At 39.1% G+C, this 24,981-nt stretch overlaps 1 protein-coding gene across 1 annotated transcript in view; it reads left to right on the top strand.

The window, feature by feature from the left end:
• Positions 1 to 24,981, top strand: part of PRKCE (protein kinase C epsilon) — a 290,692-nt gene that overhangs the window by 251,200 nt on the left and 14,511 nt on the right. Inside the window, exons 12-14 of the mRNA XM_065679486.1 lie at positions 10,759 to 10,897; positions 13,283 to 13,471; positions 18,259 to 18,405. Of these exons, the coding sequence (XP_065535558.1) occupies positions 10,759 to 10,897; positions 13,283 to 13,471; positions 18,259 to 18,405 (475 nt within the window). The remainder of the gene's footprint in view (positions 1 to 10,758; positions 10,898 to 13,282; positions 13,472 to 18,258; positions 18,406 to 24,981) is intronic.

Below are 24,981 nucleotides of genomic sequence, written 5' to 3'. Positions count from 1 at the left end.
AATGTTTCTGAGCTCCAGCTGCTTTCCATGATTAATGTAAGTTTTAAAAATCAATGGAATTGTGGTTCATTACATCATAACCTTTAATTGTCTTTCCTGTCATCTGGATAAGGCAGTAGTATATCCTTGTTGTGGGTTATTAAGAGTTACAAGGCTTCATTGCTGACACAGCCGAATGAGAACTGCTGCAGAAATGCAAGATGCTACCTGGATAGACATGCATTTATTGGCTGTATGTTTTTCTATTCTGTGTAAGGAAGCCTCACTCAAAAATAGGAAAGAGAAGAAACGATTTTGGTCTTTTTTTGGTTGGGCATAGAAACGTCTGCCTGAAAGCCAAGTACTCTTTTCGTGGTGTTTGCATAACTTGGTGTTCAAATGATAGCAATTTTGTCATCCTACCTACTAAGGTCACTGAGGAAAAAAACAAACCCATTGCTTTTGGTTTCCAAAGAAAAACTTTTGAACAGAGCTAAAATTTATTAATGTGTCTACAGATAAATTTGCTTTCTAAGGTTCTGGTAGCATTTTTTCAGAACTGAGTTTTCGAAACTGATCTGACAAGCTTTCCTAGCTTCACACCATCCTTTCCGTGTCTTTCATCAAGTGGTTTTATCAAGTAACGACTTGGTATTGTTTTGTTTAAAAGGATTGCAGACATACATAGTAGGCACTTTCAGTTTGCGCTCCACCTAACCTATTGTTATAATATGCAATCTTGTTTTTATGTTATTTGAGATATAAAAATAAGAGCAGTGAACCTCACAGAGTAGAATAATGAGGCTTGAGTCAATCCTTGGCTAAGCCTGGGGACCTCTTGTCTTCAGTGGGATCACTGAGGTGTCAGTGAGGACAGGCTTTATCACATTACATATTTAGCGATGACTTAACACTTGGGCTTCGTAGCAGAGGCTGAAACAGTAAATATCATTAGTGCAGATTTCAGCCGGTCATTCCCAGCCTAAATACATAGAGCCAGCTAGGAACTTTTCAGCTAAAGTCTTCAAGGAAAAAAGTTGGAAAATGGTGTTTTTAACCAAAGTGGAGACAGTGGGGAAAAGAAAATCCCTGAGAGAACTGCTACTAGCCTTAATGTCAGGACATTCACGGTGGTGGTGGTGGACCAGGACAACCAGGCAGCTCAGCCTGAGCACCAGGCCATCAGCTGTTCACACACAGCTTTCACAAAAAAGCCCTGAACAGTCTGTATTTTCACCCAGCATGAAACACACATGGTTTGTAAAATCTCGAGAAGCCTTCCAGGATGAGAAAACCATTTGCTGTTGAGTTTAGCTGCAAGTTTCTGAGGCAGATTGTTTGTCCTGTACAATAAGCCTAATATGAAGCCAGCTCCATTCGTGACAGTTCTTACTCGGTACAAAAACTGCAGGCCTGCAGGCCATGGGAAGGCACAGTTGCCACTGGGATCCAACATAAAACTTCTCTAGATCAGGGCTTTGGCAGCAGACTAAGTCAAGAGGCAGAGTTATAGCGTTATGTCCCACTCCTGACTCAGGCTTATGGAAAAATTGTTCTTCCCAGGTATGGCTCATGGAAGGATGCATATTTAAACTTGTCCATATTTTACTTATTTTCACAAATAAAAATGTGGAAATAATAAGAAAGGAAAAGCCACACAAAGGAAAGCTGTTAAGTACAATATATTTATTTGTCTGCACATTATTTTAAGGAAACTCAGCGTAATAAGATAAGCAGATCAGGCACTGTAATGTCATAAGCTGCTACCGACAATTGTGATAAAGTTATGGTCAAAGCCATTAAAAGCCATATATAGAAATTATTTTATAGAAAAAGTTTTTATGCTACCAGAGAAGTCATCAGTTTCCTTAAGCTACTGGAAATGAATATTAAACCTTTCTTCAGTAAGTCATTCAGACATTGGTAGTTAAGGCTACGTAATGAACGCACAGCCTTCTTTTCCATCTCAGGATGTTGCTGACCTAAAAGTTTCTCAATGGTAGACACTGCTGGAGCAGGTGATGTTATGCACTGTCCAAGGCATGCTTTTGCCTTGTAACAACTAGGACTTACAGAGCCACAGGTAGCAATCACGCAGTTATCTCCCTCTGATGTTCTTGGTGGGTAGATAGCAAACTGAATTTTGCTACGTGGCTTCTCCTGTCTCTGCTACCCCCTTAGTCCACAAGATACTTGTGCAAGTGGTGGGGTGATGGATGTTGTGGTATATAAGGAAAGTAAACGTGTGTGATTTTTAGAGTAACCATGCCTGACAGAGAGTGTCACCATGGTCACATTAAAAATCATCAATGTTTACCCTGCTATCTGAACTATCCCTGCTTTCTTTGATGAAAAGTAGCTATAGGATCTTTGGCTTTATTTGGAACCAAGCCTGTGCTTGGTGCACACCAACCATGCATCCAACGCTAGCCATTACACATACTGGTACACATCAGTACAAGATGGGTTCAGTTTATGCCAAACTTGGCATTTCTGAAAAGTCACAGGTTTCATATCTCTGAAACAGGTATTTCTGTATATTGCTGAGTACAGCTCTGCTACCGTTTTTGTGATAGATGGTGTCTTCACTCTTTGATAGAATCATAGAATAGTTAGCGTTGGAAAGGACCTCAAGATCATCCAGTTCCAACCCCTCTGCCATGGGCAGGGACACCTCACACTAAGCCATCCCACACAAGGCCTCATCCAACCTGGCCTTGAACACTGCCAGGGATGGAGCACTCACAACCTCCCTGGGCAACCCATTCCAGTGCCTCACCACCCTCACAGGAAAGAATTTCCTCCTTATATCCAATCTAAACTTCCCCTGTTTAAGTTTTAACCCGTTACCCCTTGTCCTGTCACTACAGTCCCTGATGAAGAGTCCCTCCCCAGCATCCCTATAGGCCCCCTTCAGATACTGGAAGGCTGCTATGAGGTCCCCACGCAGCCTTCTCTTCTCCAGGCTGAACAGCCCCAACTTCCTCAGCCTGTCTTCATACAGGAGGTGCTCCAGTCCCCTGATCATCATTGATAATATCAAGTGATGTAACAGTGACAAAGAAAGCATGTATCATAAATCCTGTTATTACTTAATGGCTCAACACAACATAAAAGCAAAGCAGAGGAATTCAAAGATTTTCAGAAAAACACAGGCAAAACTTCCTGAGATCCCCTACAACAACCAAAGCAGCGGAACAATCTTTTTCTCACCATTAATGTCACTCAGGTTTCTCCCTACTCCTTCCCTGCTAACAAAAACTGCCACACTTTCATGAATCCACTCATAAGCATGAACAGTCCAGTGCATGCCCTATTTCTTACTCCATGAATAAGGGAGGTCATGTCAACTGATAGAACCTGAAATCCAGTGATGCTGTGATTGTTGCATGGTCAAGATCAGTAGCATCTGAAAGCATGGGCTCCTATCCCATTCAGGTTTTTAATGGGAAAAAAAAAAATTACAGTGTTATTTTGCATTTTATTGGAAGTTATAGTTTGGATTTTTCCATTCTCTGATCTGTTGTGAAGGGGGGAAAAAAAAGTCTTGCTGATGTGTTCTGACTAAAATACTTAAAGCTAGTGAAGTACAGTTCTAATATATCTGTTCCATAGTTTCTATAAAGAAATTGAGATTACATTGCTGAGAGCTAATCATTAAAGAAGCTAACATCAGAACATGAAAATTGTTGACAATTCTTTTTGTTTTCTGAACAGTTCCATGTCTAACTCCATCTTGCTTAAATTGGAACCTAATATATTAGTTATCAATACTTTGAGGACACACAATCTGTTTGAAGAACTGAGAAAGATTTTGGTGAATTTATCAGTCTTCCAGAAAATACCCTTTCAGGCAGTGTGGTACAAATGATCCAAGTTTTGTGGTATTTCCTGCTTGTGATTGAAATCTATGTTGAAAATGCATCACTAGCTAAAATTATAGCAAAGAGTAAATTTGTACTGAGTACAGGAGAGATCTGTTGTTGCAGGTGAGCGTCTTTATCTCAAAAGCAATCTGGGTAAGTTGAAAAGTAATTTTATTAATACAGTATTCTCATCTTTCTATTTAGAAAAATGTCATTGCTGATTGATAATGCTGAGCATATTGCCTTCAGTTACAAATTTCAGTAACTGTAGTAAGGAGAGAATAATTCTGATGGGTTTTCGTGTTGTTGGAGGAAGTTTCCCTTTTGCCTTCTGTGGTTTCTTCTGTGAACAGCTTGTCTATTTAAAGTCTGCGGGGAGGATGTGAATTTCCCATGCAGGGGAACAATGGCAATGATTTCAAATAAACTATTGAAATGGTTTATTGCAGTTGAAAGTCACACACACAAAAAAGGGTTGTTCAGTAGCTACATTCTTTAGACTTGTGTTGCTTTCAAATCTTTCCTCTTTGATGTTCCATAGATGTTAGTTCAGTCCTTTGCTTTCACCCTATGAAGAAATATTCTTGCTTTCAATGTTGTTATTTGTGGATAGTAATTATTGTGCTTCATTACGACCTACACTATGAAATGCATATGCTTTCTCATTTCATTGCTCACTAAACAGTTAAGAGTAGAAGCAGATGCTGCGGAGATACTTCATTGTAGAGTGATTGCTTAAACCAGCTTGTGATCATGTTTCTCAGCTACTTGATCTTGTTCTTCAAATATGGATTTATTTAGTCACTAATGTTTACCATGTTCAAAGGCTACTGTTAGTAATCTTTGGCAGCCTTTCTGATTTTACTGGTCAAAACCCATCGCTACTGTTTAATTGCCTAACTCAACAAGAAAATTAGCTGTTATCTAAATGACACGTGTGACATGCAGGGCCGCGCACACAAGGTGGTTATCTCACCAGCTACTGTTGGGAGGGAGGCTTTAAGAATCAAGTCCTGTGAAGTTCTTGTCCACTGAGCATTTGTAGGAAGCCAGGGCAGTCAGTGTCTCATGGCCCTGGCATGTGGAGGAAGGAATGAGCGTTAGGGAAGTTTTCTCACAGATTACCTGCAGTCCACCCACTCCTCTGTTTCGACTTGCACACACCTTAGTGTTATAATCCGGATTCTTTCTTGAGATCCTGCCAATCATTCCAGCTTCTGAGGTGACTGCGATGCTGGCCAGTATCCAGAAATAGAAACCAAGGCTTAAGTTTCTGTTTTAAGCTTTCTGAGAAAAAAAGAAAACCCAAAACAAAACATTTTATGCAATCGACTGCTCAGGTCAACTGAACTGATGTTACGAAGTATCTTGGCAAACAAACAAAGGAGTGAAATAGCTTAATGTAGCTTTGCTGCATTCAAGCAATCTGGGCATTTTCCTGGCTTAACTGGTTAGGTTGTTTGCAGTTGCATGTAATTATGCAGGTTGTAGGAACTCATTTTGTCAGACACAGATGACTTTCTTAGTTCCTACAAAAAGAATGCAAGATAAGAAAAAGAAGAATTAAATAGACCTCTGTCATTGAGCTATCCGACACTGTATTATTTGGCATGCTCTATTTAGAGGTAGACAACTCATACCAGGAACCAAATAAAAGACAGAATGGATCAGAAAGGCTTGTTCTGTACAGACATTTAATTTACGTGCCAAAGATTGATAGCTGTTTACTTTTCTGTCGTTGTAGGAGACATGGCTGTTGCTTAGAACAATTCTAGGGAGATATGGATCTTAAACTAAAACTTAAAAGTTTTCTTCAGTGAGACTGCAGCTCTGGAAAGACAGGCTTCTTTGACAACACTTTTTCTGTTACCTTTTCATTTGTTTCTTCATCTCTGCCTGTTTCGGTTTAGGTTGTTTTTTTTCCTGCGAGGTGTTAAATAGCACCTTACCTGTTCGCTTACAGTTATATAGTGAGCTAAGATTTCTGTTTTCCGAAGCTTTAGAATTAGGGGGTTTTGGTGGTTTTTTGTTATTATTTGGGTGGGGTTTGTTTGGTTTCGGTGTTGATTTATTTTTTTTAATCTGGCAACTGTAAATTTACACAAAGGTTTTGAATGGTTTTCAGTGCAAGCACTTTTGTGGACTATGATAATCTTGTGGGCTAGCTATGAATTTGGCACTTTGGCAGACTCCCAGCTTACCTTTTAACCTCCCATCTGTACTTTAGTGCGAGTCATACTCCTGTTGTTTTAGCCGCTTCTAAATTTCTTTTGAAACTATGGTGCTCTTTGTGATAATAAAAATCTACTGGTATTAAAGTCCATTATTGTGTGAATAATTAAGCTGATGTCCTCTATGCCTCCAATGTTGTTTTGAAGAGGCTTATAGGCCTCACTGGTTTATTTTGGCTCGATGAAGGAGTCCCAGATGTTTTTCTTCTGTCAAGTAGGATTATAGTTTGGTAAATGGTAAGAAAGTTAAATTGACTTGTGTTTTTACAGACAGGCTTAAGATTTCTCTGTCAGTCTTTACAGGTAGTCAGAATTTAATATTTAGACTCTTCCTGATTTTCTCTTTGCTGAGTTTATTCATTCTCTTTTTCCACTGTCCATTATTGCTATTTTCTGTGTCTTATACAAATCTTTCAGGAAATAAAGGCAGTGGTGAGTATCCTGTCCTTCTGCATTATGTGGTGGCTTGCTCTCAGTCTTTTATTACTGTTGAGATTTCTCCTAGCTTAGGAGTTTCTTGGGTTACCGACTATATTTGCATTCAACTCCACGGCTAGCGTATGGCATTAAATGCAACTTAAACAATTTTAAGTACTAACAGTTCCAGTCTGTCTCCTGCCTGCGCTGGAAAGTCCTGCTTCTGAGATTAGAGTTAAGATAACATGCAGGAGTCCTCTGATGGTCACTTACCACTCCAAATTAAAGTGGAACCAGTTTTCTGAGCAGTCTCTTGAGTTTCATCAGTTCCTATCATAATTATTTGCATTACCACCTTCTTCCTAACAGTCTGTTGTGATGGTGTCTGCAAGTGGTTCCTAGATAACATCAAATGTAATTATTCTTTGATTTGTCTGAACATCTTGACTTTTTGATATACAGCATGCATTCTTTCTTAGCTTAGGAACATCCAAGATAACACTACATTTGGAATGTTAAAAGTTCCAGTGACATGCTTATTTCCTTCTCCAGTCTGGAACAGCCTTTGTTATATTTGATCACATTCTACTTGATGATGTTGTAGTCTTGTCTTAATGCAGGTCTTCTGATTGTAACACTTGCAATTCACTGGAAGAGTAGTTTTGGGAAGGCACGTGACTTTCGGAGCAGGCAGCATTATTTTGTTTGTCTTCTTTGAGGGTCACAGAGCTGTTGATACCTGTTTGCCCTTGCATGATGTTACAGAATCACAGAATCACAGAATCCCAAGGGTTGGAAGGGACCTAAAAAGATCATCTAGTCCAACCCCCCTGCAAGAGCAGGGTAACCTACAGTACATCACACAGGAACTTGTCCAGGCGGGCCTTGAATATCTCCAGTGTAGGAGACTCCACAACCCCCCTGGGCAACCTGTTCCAGTGCTCTGTCACTCTTACAGTAAAGAAGTTCTTCCTGATGTTAACGTGGAACTTCCTATGCTCCAGTTTACACCCATTGCCCCTTGTCCTATCACTGGATATCACTGAAAAAAGCCTAGCTCCATCATCCTGACACCTACCCTTTACATATTTGTAAACATTGATGAGGTCACCCCTCAGTCTCCTCTTCTCCAAGCTAAAGAGACCCAGCTCCCTCAGCCTCTCCTCATAAGGGAGATGTTCCACTCCCTTAATCATCTTTGTGGCTCTGCGCTGGACTCCTTCAAGCAATTCCCTGTCCTTCTTGAACAGAGGGGCCCAGAACTGGACGCAATATTCCAGATGCGGCCTCACCAAGGCTGAGTAGAGGGGGAGGAGAACCTCTCTTGACCTACTAACCACTCCCTTTCTAATGCACCCTAAGATGCCATTTGCCTTCTTGGCCACAAGAGCACATTGCTGGCTCATGGTCATCCTCCTATCCACCAGGACCCCCAGGTCCCTTTCCCCTTCACTACTTTCCAGCAGGTCAACCCCCAACCTGTACTGGTACATGGGGTTGTTCTTCCCCAGATGCAAGACTCTACACTTGCCCTTGTTAAATTTCATCAAGTTTCTCCCCGCCCAACTCTCCAGCCTGTCCAGGTCTCGCTGAATGGCAGCACAGTCCTCTGGTGTGTCAGCCACTCCTCCCAGTTTTGTGTCATCAGCAAACTTGCTGAGGGTGCACTCAGTTCCCTCATCCAGGTCATTGATGAAAATATTAAACAGCACCGGTCCCAGCACCGACCCCTGAGGAACTCCACTAGTCACAGACCTCCAGCTAGATTCTGCGCCATTGACCACAACTCTCTGCCTTCTTCCTTTCAACCAGTTCTCGATCCACCTCACTACTTGATCATCAAGCCCACACTTCCTTAGCTTATCTATGAGGATGCTGTGGGAGACAGTATCAAATGCCTTACTGAAATCAAGAAAAACTACAAATCAAGAAAAAAAACTACAAATCAAGAAAAACTACTGAAATCAAGAAAAACTACATCTACCGCTCTATGTTGGGCAATTCTTGCAAATCACTTTCCAGGACTAGGAAATGGTGGTTATTTGAGGGGTTAAATGGCTAGATTATGATGTAGCCAACTGGATCTTGAGCTGTTTAGGAACTCATAAAAATTATGACCTTGAGGAATGATAAAATATGTGGCCTGCTTCAAGGGGCCTTACGTGGGTGACCGGTTGAGGAACTACAAGAGCAGCATAACTGATCTGGAAATAGCAATATCTCGTGTAGGACGTATTATTACATTACAATATGATATATATTATAAACATTATTACAGCCAGTATATACTTGGGCTACATAAACCATATCTGATAAAGCTAGTTTATGTGAGAGACAGTAGATTTACTGTTACAGAGGTAAATCTGACTTTTCTTTGCCATATCAGACCTCTTGTACGTGCATAAACCACTTTATAATGTGTACTCAGCACAATCTATCTGCACACACAGTAAGACATCCAGTGCTTCCAAGAGTGTCTTATTTACTGCACAGAGGTACAATGATTATGCAGACCTTGGGTAGTAAGTCTGCTGCGTCCCAGAAATATCTGATATTTATGCTGTCCTGTGTACATGCTTGAGAAATACATGTTGGATAAAGGTGGGCCAGTGTGTTTGAAAACTCTGAACAAGTATCAGAAGGAAAAAGAAAAAAGAATAAAATCCATTTACTGAAATTGGGATGATAGGGAGAAAAGAATTTTTCTGGGGATATCCCAGCATACTGTAGCCTCAGACATGGCCACTAAAACTCTTAACATGATGCAGCCATGGATGGTTTGTTTAATCATTTCATGTGTGCGAGTGCAGGGACGTTGGAACTAGATGATCCTAAGGTCCTTTCCAACCCTAACTATTCTATGATTCTGTGATACAGTGCCAGTTGTTCTAAAGTCTGGGGTCTGATAGGGAAACATTTCTTGGAAAGAAGTCCTCAGAGTCAGGTGAAGACCAATCATCCCTCACTCAGGTAGAATTTGGTGGCATAAAGGATTTTTGCAAAAAACCCAGTATCTTTTCATAGGCTATGGGGGTCAAATTTGTTTACAGAAACTGTCAGGGGGGGTTATTTCTCTGTCTGATTTAGAACTTGCCTACACAGACACTTCCGCCACCCCCCTAAATTCCACCTATGGAAATTTCTCTATTTATTCTAGGGAAAAAATTCTGATACACCTAAAGACAATTGTTCTGACTTTGATTCTCACCTCTCTGTGTATTCATTTATTACTGTGGGTTTGATAGGTAGAAGTACCTAAAGCCTAGAAAGAAGTGCAAAGATAAGATGGTGCAGGCAATAGAAGTGGGGTGTTTTGCCTTTGGTTTATGCTATTTTATTCTTTATACACTATTAAATGTTTTTAATTGTGGGAGTTTTCCATGCAACTGAGGGTTCTTTTATGCATTGACCTTCTAAATCCTTTTGAAATCCTTAGTCTAAGGCAAGTGGCAGGTAAGTTAATTGGCACCTAGCATCCATTGTGTTGGAACATGCAATAGCCATCAATAGCATATTTAGAAAATGTGCAGAGGGCAAGGCAGGAAAGGTGGATATCCCTTTCTCAACCTATTTTTGACCTCACCCAATTTAATAACCAAAGAATTGTGTGGGTTTGACACAAAGACATTTGTACAACAAGCGATCAGAGACAGCTGCTGTGTTGTTCAACAATGAATGCAAGATATTCCTGTGAGATTATTTTTGAGCAGGGTTAAGCTGCAGAAAATAATGCTTCCAAAAATGAGTGTTGTTTTTCAACTTTGAATTGCTAGTACACGTTAAGAGTCAAATTCAAAATATTCCAAGTTTGAAGTACCTATTAATTCAACCCAGATGATAGAGTATGGATAAATAGGTGCGCCTTTTCCTTTGTGGTACTGCAAAGGGGGAGAATGGCTTCATTAGACATAGTTGACCTGTTTCACATAGACAGAATGTTGGATATGTAGCAAACAAGAGACTTAGATATTTTCCAAACATTTCTGATTCTCTCTTGAATACAGCTCTGCTTTCATGCAGCTGAAGAGAAGGCAAAGGCCTGGTCATGCAAAATGCTTGTCATTGCTTGCTTTCTTATTGCCTCTAACTATTGGTAGGTCTATTTAGTGACAGCTACCAAATTCTCACACACATACGTGAAGGGCAGTCTCTCAGTGGTGTTTGTGAAACCATCTGTTTGTCATAATCTATAGTTTCTGATGAAATTCAAGAGCATATGATGCAAATTTGAGAGTTGATTAAATTTTAAGCCTCTTTTATTTCAGGGACCTGAAACTGGACAATATTCTTCTGGATGCAGAAGGCCACTGTAAACTGGCTGACTTTGGGATGTGCAAAGAAGGGATTCTGAATGGAGTGACCACCACAACCTTTTGTGGCACACCTGACTATATAGCTCCAGAGGTATTTTTTTCTGCACTGCACTAAGAATACAGATGTTATCATTCATCAGACTGTTACATGCATAGACACTTTTTACATGTAGATTAAAACAGTAGAAGATGCAGGCTAGATTGTGCTGCAGTTTTGCCTGGGTAATCTCGATGAAATTGGTTAGTCCACTGCTCAAAGCAGTATTCCATGTTGACAGGAGTGATGGAGCATGGTTTTTCTATTATTTGTTTCCTGAACTTAACAATGTTCTTCTCTATACACTCACTTCTGATTCAACATCATTTTAAAGGTACCTACTAGCCTTTAAGGTACTAGATGCAACTGAGTCCTGAAAGCACTGGTCTTTAGTAGTTATAAAACTGTTTTTAATTTTTCATGAGACTTAGAAAGGCATGTTCATACAGAAGAGACCATATGTTCAATTTCATTTTGCCTAGGGTGTTTGTGGGAATATAACTTTTTTCCTTCCTTTAAAGTATCTGAGAGTGAAAGTTAGTGTTTGTGGTACTTACCATATGGATGAACAGAAAGTGTAGACTTGCATAGAAAAGTAGAAACTTTTCCTATGGATGCTGCATATCAGTTGGCAACATCCAGAGTAATTTCAAGGCATTCATTGGATAAAAGAAATGGCTGAGAATCATGTGGGTTTTATATATCCTAAATTTTAATAGTATGGGAGGCACTTCCAAGTTCCTAAAATGATTCAATATTGTACAGTTAGTCTGCTAGGCAGACACTGTCTACTCAGTTTAGTAAAGTAACCTCTGCATCTTTCCGCTGAAGATTCAATGTGCTGATTTAATGTAAAAGTGTCATTGGTCTTTCATCAACCATAAATTTGCAGCAGGAAAAAATGCTAGTTTGCTATTTGCCACAGACAATAAATTAGAAATAGATAGTGTTCATGGCTGCCAAGCTTTGGTAGCACAACTGATAAGGTGTGAATCTTGAAACTGTAGTAAAATAAATGTGTATCTTACAGTGTATGAAAAGTATTCCAGCATTAAAAGAAAAGAAATACAAGTGTGATAGTTTTGGTTTTGTATTAATTATTTTCTGATTCAGTATACTAATTGAGTAATTTTATATATATCATTTTCTTTGAAAATTATAATGGAAACAAAGCAATAATAAGATTATAGGAACTTTGACATGAAATCCCAGTCTCACTGAGGTCAGTACTTCCATTGTGTCATTTTGTCATCTTAATTGCAGTTTATCTCCTGCTTTTATTTCTCTTGCATCGTGATGGTATGTTTCAATTTCCTTTTCTTTAGCAATATCTGGGCTCCAAAGAGCACTCAGAACACTTGAAAAGTACACTTTTGAAGAGTATCATTTTCTGGAATAAGTGTGTATAAAATGTAATATCTAGTTAACTAAGAATCCAGTAGGAATGCAGACCGTTCAAATGCTAAACTCATTTCTGGCTTTATGTTAAGACTAAATTTAGCTTTATATTGGCCGTGATTCCCAAATACAGCGCTAAGGTCATGCAGTTCACCATGAGGCTTCTGACTGTAACACTAATGTTGCTTAAGGAGGTGGTGGAGTTGTTGCCACTCCGATTCATTTTAAGGCAGTCAGCTTCACCTTAAACAGGCAACCACTCTGCTTTCCCCAGTCCCTTCTCATGCTGAAACATTGCATCCAAAATACCAAGCTGCTTTTCAGTGAAGAGAAGCCAAGAATTAAACTTGTTCCTTGTACAACACTACTTCTGTTAACACCAAGTAGTACAATAAAACTCCATCATTCTAACCTACTACTCCATATTAAAGGTATTTGCTACAGGGTTGAACTTGTGCCACGAGAAGAGTTGTAGCCAGTTTTTCTGAAAGCAAGAGCAATTAAAGTGAGTCCTACAGCCATGTATTGCACAGCAGTTTAATGCTGTAAAAAGAACTTGAACAAAAAAGCTTTTGGCTTCCTTCAGCCCTACCTAAAGGACGAGAATAAATCTCTCAGATTTAGTTTCTCTGTGCAGCATTACAAGCTAGTTCAGTTTGTTTTCTCCAAGATAGAGACAAGGAAATGTTTCACATTTTCCACCAATCTGTTTTGTATATGTGATCTTTTTTCCCCTATAGCGTGACCTGCTTTAAACAGTTTGGAAGGATATACAGCTCTTTCGCTCATGAGCATACTCTTTTACTCAGGGGACTGATAGACTCAGTCAGTACTTCTGAGAACAACTACACATTGACACTTGGCTGTGTTTGTGCAAATTGCATGGGTAAGAAACCATGGCTGCTGTTACCAAAATCAGTGTGGGATTTAGTCCTATTTAGGCACCGGGAGAAAGAAAGAGTGTATCGTGTTGAAACAGCAAATGTGCAGCCGAGAGTGTTGTCTAACTTGTCTGTTCAATCCAACCTTTCTCTATGCTAGATCCTCCAGGAGTTAGAATATGGCCCGTCAGTTGACTGGTGGGCTCTGGGTGTTCTCATGTATGAAATGATGGCTGGGCAACCCCCCTTTGAGGCTGACAATGAAGATGATCTCTTTGAATCCATCCTTCATGATGATGTCTTGTATCCAGTCTGGCTCAGTAAAGAAGCCGTCAGCATTTTAAAAGCCGTGAGTCTTCTATCTTCCATAACTTGCTTTCCTCCTCTTCTTCATGTTTTTTTCTGGGTGCTGTTGTATTTTGGGTTTTGGGTTGGTTTTTTTTTTTTTTCCCCTGATTAAAACTCAATTTGCCGAAAGTTGTTGAGAGCAGTCACCACTGGGAGTTCAAGCACAGTTCAGAGTGCCACTGTTAGGATAATGGGGCCTGGGATAAATTGCACTGCTTGTGGGAAAGGAACAGAATGTTTGTATTCCACGCAGTTGTACACTGTATAAATCTGTGTACTGCAGATTCATGTTTCAGGGAAAACCCAACCAACTAGAGCTGTGCTATCACTTTGACACTTTATATGCCACATGCTCACGACAGTGGGGGACGCAGTACATAATTAAAGAAACAATGTTTTTATTCAACCCACTTATAAAATTTCTTGTCCCTCTGACTTTCTTCCCCTATCATCAAGATGGGCTGACAGCCCTTTATTTACAGCTGCATGTTGGATTTTATAGTTCACACAGCACTTGGAAAAGAAGTCTTACTCTAGTGTAATTGCTTCTGCTCTGGGTTGGTGTTTTTCAATATGAGCAGTGACTTGACAGAAGTTAGTGTCACCAAATGCCACAATATCAGTCAAAATGTGCCCCTGGGCAACTCCAGTTTTTAGACTACATTTCTAAAGTCAGGTTTACTTCATTAATATGACACTGACATAAAGTCTTTTTTCGGTACAAGTATCATCCTGAAATAAAAAGCAAACCAAAACAGAAGCAGTATGTCCGTCCCCATAGATTGAAAACCTAAGGAGGATTTCTGGCTTTAAAAGCAACCCTTGTTTTTTATTCCAGTTTTCCACCTTTTTTGAAAGTGGAAAATTTCTACCTTTCCAGCTCTGTTTTTCTTTCAGTATCTGGAATAGGGGAGGCTTTCAAGCAAAGAGGCAGCTGATAGCGTTAAGTCCTGTGGTTTGTACATACAGGGTTACATTTTGAAATTATATATTAACCTTTTTAACACCAGTGGTTCAGTAACACATTCTGCAGAAATGCTCACCTTGATCTTTTAATAGAGATACCTTCATGCTCTTTCTAGCTGAGAGAGAGAGATACTCTAGCAGATGATTCAAAGCAGGAGTCAAAGTTAACCTCTCTGAATTGTTTGCTGAAGTATCTCTTGCTGCATTTATTGTAGTGAGAACATGGAGGATATATTAATGCTGGCCTTTATACAGGTTCTTCTTTCTCACCCCAGATAGTTCTTGAATGACTCTTTATTAACTGACATGATACTTTTGTACATCCATTTTTGTTTCCAGACCCTTCATTTATTTTCAGCTCAGCAACTACAACATATAGACTTGAGCTGCAGAATTCAGGCTCATATCCAGGGCTCAGGGGTCATTTTGGTGTACTGTAGAGAAAGGGTTGTTGTCAATGTTCCTATGTGCATCTGAATTTCACTCAAGTCCAAGAGATTTTCTGTAGTCAATTGGTTTCATAGTCTTTAAGATCTGTTCCTTTGCCATCCACATGCTCCTTCAGTGAATCTGTTATCTGACCTATTATTCTGAATCAGGGTAACACTTGGAGGGAAAAGTTAACCAGTAACTCTTGGATAAGTGTGTAGTGTGAAAGCCATTAAAACTATTAGAATAAAGAATTTGTTTTACAAAGGAAAGGCAAAAGCGGATTTGACACTCAGAGCCTTACTATGCTATCTCATCGGTGGTGCAAGTAGTGAGATGTCTGTTACAGTTACACATCTCACTCATTAACCACATATAAATGCACACACAGAACAGGGCTGCAGGTGTAGCCTTTGTATTTTTGTGAATGTAAGTGCAAGGGTGTCAAACCTCGCATTTCTTTTAAAGCTGACTTTGCTATAACTTTTCATGAGGCTGTTTTCCTGGGTCTACATTTTGATAGTAGGTATGGTGGTTTGTATTTTGTTATACTTGTAGCTTTTTGGGTGTTTTACATCTTTCTATCTGAAACTTAACTGTAAATCCATTATGAACTTTAAAAAGAGAGTTGCATCCACTAAACAGATTTGCACTATGGTAATAGATAATTCCTCATTGGGCAAGATGCCTTCATTGATATGAGTTGATATAATTTAATGGAGCTGTGCCATTTTACACCATAAAAACAAAACTTTTCCTTACATCTTGTGACCTGCTACTTACACAGCTATGGTGTGAAGCATCTTTGAAATTTGTGTCCATCTGATCCTTGTCCACATACTGTTAAATGAAGAACAGGAAAAACAGAGGAAAGAAAGAGGCGTCTATGTATTTTACTGCTGAATGGTAGCAAGGGATTAACTTTGGAACACATCGTTTCCTCACATTGTGCTTTGAGACATGGGTTTTATTCTTCAGAAACTGTGTATTTTTACACTCCTCCAAACAGCATGTAAGGAAAAAGTTTAATAAGAAGACATTCTCTTGTATTAAGTAACAATGTTTTCTGATTTTCTGAAGAAACAGTTTTCCTGTTATTTCCAACAAAACACTAAGGAGGATAATTATACAGCTCAATATTACAAGGCAGCACATTGCTTATCCCATGAAATCCCACAGATCTTACTAGTCCTGTTTCTGTGAATTGACAGGAATTGCTATTTAAAATTCTTTCCTGTCTGGTAAGGAAAACAATTCTTCATTGAAATTAGCTCTGTGTTTCTTTTCAAGCAGTGGAGAGAGGTTGTGGCCACAGTGTGTGTTCCCTATGCACCCAGGTTACAGAGATTTCTGGCAACAGAAGCAGAACTCCGTTTTTAAGCTGTGTTATTTATTCCAAGAAGCAAGATTTTGGGAATCTCATGATCCTTGATTCAGGCCCCAGGTTGCATGTCTATCTCAGCAACCTTCGTCCTCTTGTCATTTAAGTCAGTTGGAACTCTGATCTTAAAAGGCTTTTCATAAAAGGAGGTTCCTGCCTTAATATGGGAAAATAAAAAGGCAACGCTTACAGCCAAGGCTGTCAGCTCCATTGGCAACCATCTCTTCAATACATTACAGTTAACAGCTGTTTCTGCCCTGACAGTTGCATCATTGTAGATGCTGTTGATAAACATGGAATAAATGTCAGCTTGTGCTTCAGAAACAGAAGGTGAAGAAAATGAAGATTTATTGCAGGGGATGAAATTTATAGGATTAAATGTCCACTTCAGAAGTTTGTTTCAGCATATGATAATTTTTTTTGGTTTAAATATTCATTCTTAAAGTTTGTTCTTCCTTATCATCCATTTCCAAGTTTCATGAAATCTATGAAGTGCAGTACCAAACTGTACTGTCTAGTCGTATTTTCATGTCCTGGGTTTCTTAAAAACTACACGTTCAGATGTTTTCCCTGCCTCCGGGAAGATAAAACATGGCAGATACTAGGATCAGATTATACTTCTTTGATACCTGGATTATATGGTACAAAAAGCATATCCTATAGTTTCCGTGTTCTGTTTCTGCAACACATGGCTGCCGGTTCTTGGCTTGCTCGCTCCAGTCCTGGAGGTGAAATAAAGCAGAGGAATGTAGGAATGTGTTTTGTGGTTTTCCAAGAGACCTCACCAAAGCACAGTAATCCTTTCAAAACCTTTGTTTCTCCTGCCTATAGAAAATATGGCCTGTAGTTTAGATACAACTTGTCCACTTGCAAAAGAACTTCCAGGGAATTTAAACACAAGACCAAAGAGAAAGATCATCTTTGGAGCAGCGCATGTAAGTCAGAAAATACAGAGAGAATTGCCTTGGTGATCTATGTTATGTCTTTAAAATGATAGCAGCAGTATTCTCCTGTGGATGGCTGGTCTAGCTATCTAAAACCGTCTTAAGGGCTTCAGTAGCTACTTATCCAATAGCTGGATTCTGTGTCCACATGCATTAGGAAATAAGTAGAACAATTGCTAATAAAAGAGGAAGGAATAACAGCAAAACCAAGAAAAATATTATCAGCTGCCATCATTTGATATCAGTGTCTTACACTGGCTGTGCAGCTTTTTGCTGAAAGAAATAGAGTTTTAAAGTGAAGAGTTTAGAAATTGCCACACCAGAGGAGACCAGTTACTTCCAGTTGCTGCCAGTAATGGTGTACTGAAAATGAAAGGGAAGGTGCAAATTATGTCGTGGAGTTTATCAGGGAAAACTTTCTGCTGGCCCTCATCACTCCATCTATTTCCTAAAACAGAAAGCTTATAATTCACATAGCTGCAGGTGCTGATCTTATTTGTATTAGAATAAAATCCTAGAAATGAGTAAGGAGGTTATGGCTTTTCATGTGTCTGAAGTGTATGATTATACAACCTATGTACTAAAAGAAAATAAACAGCAGTAAGCATAATATGTAGCACCTATCCCCCAACTTAGTAGTTAAGACAGAGCAAATAAGGCAAAATAAGAGCTATCCTCAGTCTATTTGGAAGTGTCTCTGGAGGGCTTAATATTTTCTGTCTTTCTTTTTGTATTTTTGGCCAAATCTGGAACTAAAAATGCTGACAAAGAATCTGTTCCTAAAGCTCTCCCAGCCAGATGAAATTAGGAGGTCTCGACAATCAGTTGAAAGAACTTCCTGAAGGAAACTTCCACTCCAGAATCTCTGAATCTGCTGGTTTGGCTGGAACCTCTGAACGTTGGAGGGGCATCCTTGTTGCTCTTAGAGAAATATATAACCTTCTGAAAGGGGACTGTCTCTAAAAGCAAGGCTTTAGGAATTCTAATAAGTAGTTGCACTGGAAATGGTTTCCAGCTATTGCCATTCATGTTTTAACTTTTTCCTCCTCTCCCTCCTCTGCTCTGTAGTTCATGACAAAGAACCCCAATAAGCGACTTGGCTGTGTGGCATCACAGAACGGGGAAGACGCGATTAAGCAGCATCCATTTTTCAAGGAAATTGACTGGGTTCTTCTAGAACAAAGGAAAATCAAGCCGCCCTTCAAACCTCGGATTGTAAGTAGCAGTTTGCATAACATTCAGAGAAATCTGGGTTTGACAATTCTAATTGTTGGCTTTTCTGTTGCATGAGTTTACCCAATGCAATATTTAGGGGTTGAAATAGTAACATAAAAACCACACTGAAAAGATTGCCACATCATTGCTTCAGTGAAGGTAAGTGTCAGGAGTAGATTTAAAGCACAGAAAGATCTTCATGCTCACATAAACCATGAGAGGGTTCAAGGCTCTGTTTTAATTATTTTCCTCTTTTCCTAAAGATACTTTGATTTCAGTTGGGTATGTACAGTCTGTGCTTTCTGTGTGAGCCCTGCCACAGTCATGCGTTGCCAATGGGCACTGGATTTTGTATTGAAAGACAGAGGAAAGAATTTCTGATTAATAATATTCTAACTGAAGATACTTGAGAAAACTGCTTCTGGGGCAAAGAAATATACAGCATGAGTAGATAAACTGATGTACTCACGTTTTCCTAGGTAACAAACAAATATTCCTATTTTAATGAAATCATGTAAATAGCAGCCCCACATGCAGAAACTACAAAAGCCAAGTGACAATTCATGGCTTATTCTTGTCTTCTTCTGAATGAAAATACAGTTCACCAAATACCGGCTTTTCAGCCGAGAATGTGTGCAGTTAATTTTGTGCTTGAACCGTACAAGAGATTGCTTTGTATCTTTTGACTTTTACACATTCCTAATTGCAATGTTTGACTTGCCTGTAAATACAGTCAAGGTATTCGTTTGTTTCTTTAGATAGTTTAGGAAGGTATTTAAAAATAATTCAATAAAACAACTTTGGGCTCAACACCGAATCCTAACTTAAATTTAGAAGTGGAAAGGTCCCCTCTCTCATTGCAGAATTGTTCTCTGTTGCATTTAATGCATTTTCTTTTAGTCCAGTGAGATGCATTTCCCCAAGTTCCGTATGTAGGTGGTGAAAGTGGAGCTGCCTGTCCAGAACGGGACCCTTATGTAGCTCAAGTCTACACTTGGAGAAGTCTCTCTATATAGGTCTTTTCCTGTTTTCACAAGAATTTATCTCACAGTAAACTTTGTGGTTTTGCTTAGTATTCCTCAGCATTTTGGTGATACAGTTATCGAATCAGGATGCACAGTTCTAAAATAATTTTTACTTTATGCCTGCACCTAGTAAGTCCCAGACTCCTCACCTCTAGTCTGTCTATTTGCTGCTTTCCTTTCATGATCAAGATGCATGGTCTCTTTGACAATAGGCATTTTTACAAGGCCTTTGTTATTTTCGTAAGTATTCCTATTGCAGTGGTCCTTTTTTAAAGTCAGGAGGCATTTAGAGTATCAAATATTTTTATTCATTGCCAATATAAATAACTTCTACCTTCTCAATACAGCTTCTTTCTCTTTCTGGAATTATTTCAGTGCTGTTATATTTTAAAGCCATTCATATTTTATTAATTCCTGTTGTTTTGTTCCTTTTCTCCTTTCTTTAATGATATTTTAGTTGAATATGTCAGGTTTAGTAGTGATTTCAGATTATTTCAGAGTAGCTCTTTGTGTAATTTTCAAGACAGCTGCTTGTTCTTTAAAAACTGTTAGGGTGATTTTATACATCTTTATTTGCACCTTTTCTCATTTTTTCTTCAGGCTGCTTCTGTAACATCAGATTTTCATACTACTTCTTTCCATATTGTATATACCAACTTGCTTTATTCTACCAAATTTGATTCCTGCAGTCTAGCAGTTCTGTTTGCTTGTTTTTTAATGAACTTGGGTTTTGTGGTGATGAATTCAGGTAATATGTAGTCTATGTTACAGGCATCCCTATTATTTTCATGTTTGCAGTCTGCTCTCTCCAAGATATCTTCCCCAGTGGCCTGGTCCTATCAACTTTTACTGATGACTTTTTTACACTTAGAAAGAGTATACCTTACATATTTACATTGTGTTTGTGATCCCTCAGGTGTTCTGTATCAGCTATATAAATTGCAATTGTTTGGATTTTGTTATTGTGTAGAAATCTTTGAGCAAGATCATACTGAAGTTTTGACTTGTCCTCTTAAAACTGAACAATTTTTATTAGTTGGAAAGCAAAGTGCGATATCTATCTAGGCTGGAGACAAAGATGATATGAACAAAATGTAACTACTAATAATACGATTTATGAAACAGTAAAGGAATCCAGGGCAGTAAATTTCAAATGCTGAAAAGGTGATTTTGGATGCTTGCCAAGCCAGAAGAGATTGAACACCCTTTGAAAAATACAGGAAAGAGGGAAGAAGGTGAACACTAATGGAATAAAGTCTATTTAAAATCTAAATAGTGCTTCTCTAAATTAAGTTGTGGGTATAGCGTTGACATTCATTGATTCAGATAACCAAGCGTAACCTCCCCCACTATGGAATAACTCTGGGGAAAACATAACTAATGCCTGTGTTTGGAAATTTTTCTGGTATTTAACATCTTTCAGTATTGATAAAGGGCTGTTGATTATTTAAAAGTGACTTTTAAGATTAAGAGAGGATTAAACCAATATATTTTTAATCTTATGTTCAAGGGAGCCTAGATCTGTGAAATTAGCTATGAGAAAGAGGCCAGATTCCTAGTCAGAAAATAGACATTCTTGCATGTGTTATGTGAGTGTACATATGTGTAGGGAAAGAAGCACACAACACATATATCGTCATTTGTGCATTCAAATTGAGTTTTGCATGCACATACAGAATTTTGCCCATGCAAGAATGCATATATTTGCACAGGTATTCATCTATTTTCTGACCAATGAATAAGATGACTAAGGGGGGAAATTTTATCATTATCATATACACTTTCAAAAAAACCCAAACAAGCCCAACAACATAGGGTCTGTTCAAATGAGCTCTGGGCAATATAAAATGCTGACAAGTAAAGTCATTAGGGAAAATGGCCAGACACTGAGGTCCCATCAGACAATGGAATAATCTGCCAAGGGAGGTCACAGAGATGCTAGCATGGAAACAAACCTTGCTTCAATTCTGCCTCACTACTCTGCTAATCCCAGAACATGAGTTCCTTGGTTAGCACATCTGTGTTCTTTTCTGTTACCCTTTACCCTTTCTCTGCCTTAATTGCTTTTCTGAGGAGCTGTATTACATGGTACTGTAAGACTTGTGCTTCTCCATGGTTCAGGTATGCCTCTTCACCTCTGCCAGCTTTAAGTCTGAAAGTGGACTTAGAAGAAATACTTCATGGCTATTTATTAGCCAGACTTTAAATCTCATTCACGCTGTGGGTAGATGCAAATATATTCCTTAATACATCAGAAATATACCATTTATGTCCTTCTAGTTTGTACATGATTTGACTATTCCGATGATGTTTTGGAAGCTGAAATCTCTTCCCTGTTTTCAGCCTTGGAATGGAAATTATTGAAGTTCTAAAGGTCCTTGAAAAACTGACTGTGTTTTCTGAAGGCTTGCAAGAGTGCCCTAGGCAAAGCACTCATGCAGATGACAGAGGTTGCTAAACAGCGACAGGAGTGCCACACCAGTTGTGCTGGGCAGAGACCAACACCCCAGTCTGGAAGCAGATTAGTGGCCCTGAAACCTGTTGTAAAGGATCTTTGGCTGGTCCCCCAGCTTAATTACCTGGGACAGAGAATGCAAAGGGGTGAAAATGCACTGAAGCTCAGTCCTATGATGCATATTATCTACCAATACTTCCTTTCATATATCCAAAATTATGAGGCTTTTCAGTGACAAAATTAATATTTTTATACATGTATTATGGTTTACTATACTGAGGCTATATAATGCAGAGCTATTATAAACGTTAAGCTCTAAAGAAGAAATAATAGCTCTGGGGCGTGTACATTAGAAATCAAGCGAAATCCTGAACAGCTATGAAGAGGCAGTTTGTTACCTCTAAGCTCCAGTGACCTTGATAGTGTTTCTTGAAGATCATTTCTGCTGTTCATAAAACCTAATTCTTAGAACTTCAGAGAGTGTCTTGAAGGTTTCTGAATAATATTCTTCCCTGCTGCCTTTAATGCAGACATGAATGTCATTGCATATGCCAGAAATAAGTACAGTTTTAGTGCAAACACATATATTTTCTCCAGAACAACTGCTGTGAAACAGAAATCCCTGTGAAGCATTTTATTCCTGTGTTGAGATATTTTGTCTCATGTATTCTTCCTAAAATTTTATTCCATTTGGGGAATGAAATTTCCCTCATCAGTAGCCATAAGCCCAGGCTGTAGTTTGCAACATAACTTATTGTTCAAGAACCACAAAGGTGATTCTTTGCTCTTCATCTTTCTTTGTTTCTGTGGTTTTCTTTCTGGCTTGGTTGAATTGATTATTTCCATTTTCAAAGTGCATCTGCCATATTATTAATGAAACAAAGGTGCAGTAGATTAATTTCATACTGAAGTAATTGATCTGGTGCTAAGAGTGGTAGATCCTGCTTAGTGACATGATGGGATGTTTCTGTCTAAGACCAAATAATAAAATATGAATTAAAAACAGTGATTGAAAGAAATTGCCACTTCACCTTTAATGTGTATTGATGAAATTTATATTGTCTCAATTTGTTATTTACTGGAAAAGCTTATGTTTGAGATGGGAAAGCAAAGGTCAGTGGTAGCCTCATAGTAGCAAATATTTCATAGAATCATGGAATAGTTTGCATTGGAAGAGACCCTTAAAGGTCACCTAGCCTAAACCCCTGCAGTGAGCAGGGACGCATTCAGTTAGACCAGCATGCTCAGAACCCCATCCAATCTGACCTTGAATGTTTCTAGCATCTAGCACCTCTCTGGACAACTTGTTCTAGCATTTCAACACCCCCATTGTACAAAATTTCTTCCTTGTATCTAGTCTAAATCTCCCCTCTTTTAGGTTAAAACCATTACCACTTTTCCTATCATAACAGACCATACTAAAACCTTTGTCCCCGTCTTTGAATATTGACAGGCTGCAATAAGGTCTCCTCAGAGCCTTCCGTTCTGCAGGCTGAACAACCCCAGCTCCAAGCCTTTCCTCATAGGAGACATATTTCATCCCTCTAAAGGATTTCTTCTTGGGTTTTGTAGACCAGCACAATAAAATCAGCATATTTCTTAAGCTGTTGGTTACAGTGGGTCAGTGTGCTGTGAGGAGCTGTGAGACAGAAGAAGCTGTTAGGCACAGCAAAGATAGTCTTAACACAGGAACACTCTTGACCTTTTAGGCTGAAGTTTCATTGTCAGCCTTTGAAACATGTGCATGCAAACAGACTTGTCATTTTCATCCACCCTGTTGTGAATGTCAGGGCTGGGAAAATCTGAGACTCGACTAAGACATCCTCAACATGAAAATGTTGAAGAACTCTGAGCCAGAGGGTAATACAAAGCCTGGTAAAACAGATGTTTGCCATATGTGGGGTTTTTTTTAGCAATTAAGCCAAAATTTCATCACTAATGGCTTTATCAGTGCCTGTGGCAATCTGTTCATAGTGTGGCTTTATGGAGGTGAAGTTGACAAAATAATCGCATTACGATGATTTACTGTGAATGTGCAGCTTTCACAGACCGATACATTAATTTTCACTATGCATTCATAATTTCTTGGGTTTCTATTTTAAAAGCTGCCTTTCTTTAAGAGCCTTAGAAACAGAATGAACAAGATAGTCTATTGCTGAGTTGTATCTTGCAGTATGGAGCAGCAGCAGCTGCTGCCAGCCCATTTAGTTAATCTAATGCGACTCCCTTCATTTTGCAGCCTCTTCCATTCCTAGTGTTATGTCACTGAGAACGGTTTTAGAATATTTGTATGTTCCTTCTTCAGTTCTGACTTCTCAGGGGCAGAGAGTTGCTCTAGCAGCTAAAACCAGTGAGAATTGCAAGATCTGTAAGTTTTCACTATATTTTCTAGAGGCTCATAATGTCGTCCAGGGTTCATCACCGAACCTTTTCATGCCTCAGCTTCCATTCTGTGGTAGAAAGGGAAGAAACGGGACTGAGAAGTGTTAAAAACTCAATTCTCAAGATCAGCCTGGCTTTTAAAGTGATTGAACACGTAGCACTTCCCTTGGGAGAGTGTTCTATGCTCTACTAGACCTCAGTGTTAGCAGAGTTCATCTTGATCCTCACTCTCAAATTTCCTACAGGAATTGGCACCTCTCTGTCAGCTCCAGTAACTCTAAGATAATCATAAACCATTGTCGAAGTCCCTCCCCCCTTAGTTATCTTTATCTGTGCCACATTGTCTGTATGCAGTTTCCTTGTGAACCTAAACTTCCTTGTTAAGTCTTGACTTAAGGATGCCAGCAATGTGTCCTCTTTCAGTTTTGCACTGCAGCAAAGGTTTGAAATGAAATCATTAATAAATACAAAATTCTAGTCCTAGCCAATGACTGTGGGTTCCAACTGGAGTCAGTGAGCACTGGGAATTTCCTTTCCCCCCTTCCCTGAATGAGTGAAAAACTGGCAAAATTTTGGCAACCCTTTGTTGATGACTTAATGCCAAGCCAGATGCCCGCAGTGTTGGGAAGCTGGGTAATAAATAGTAAATACAGATCAGCACCTCCAGAGCATGCAGCTGCCCTGTTCGCAGGGGCAAGCAGGCAGAGCCGGTGC

This window comes from Lathamus discolor, chromosome 5 (genome assembly GCF_037157495.1).
Source record: "Lathamus discolor isolate bLatDis1 chromosome 5, bLatDis1.hap1, whole genome shotgun sequence".
Classification (NCBI taxonomy): domain Eukaryota; kingdom Metazoa; phylum Chordata; class Aves; order Psittaciformes; family Psittacidae; genus Lathamus; species Lathamus discolor.
This window is presented reverse-complemented; position numbering and strand designations above follow the sequence as displayed.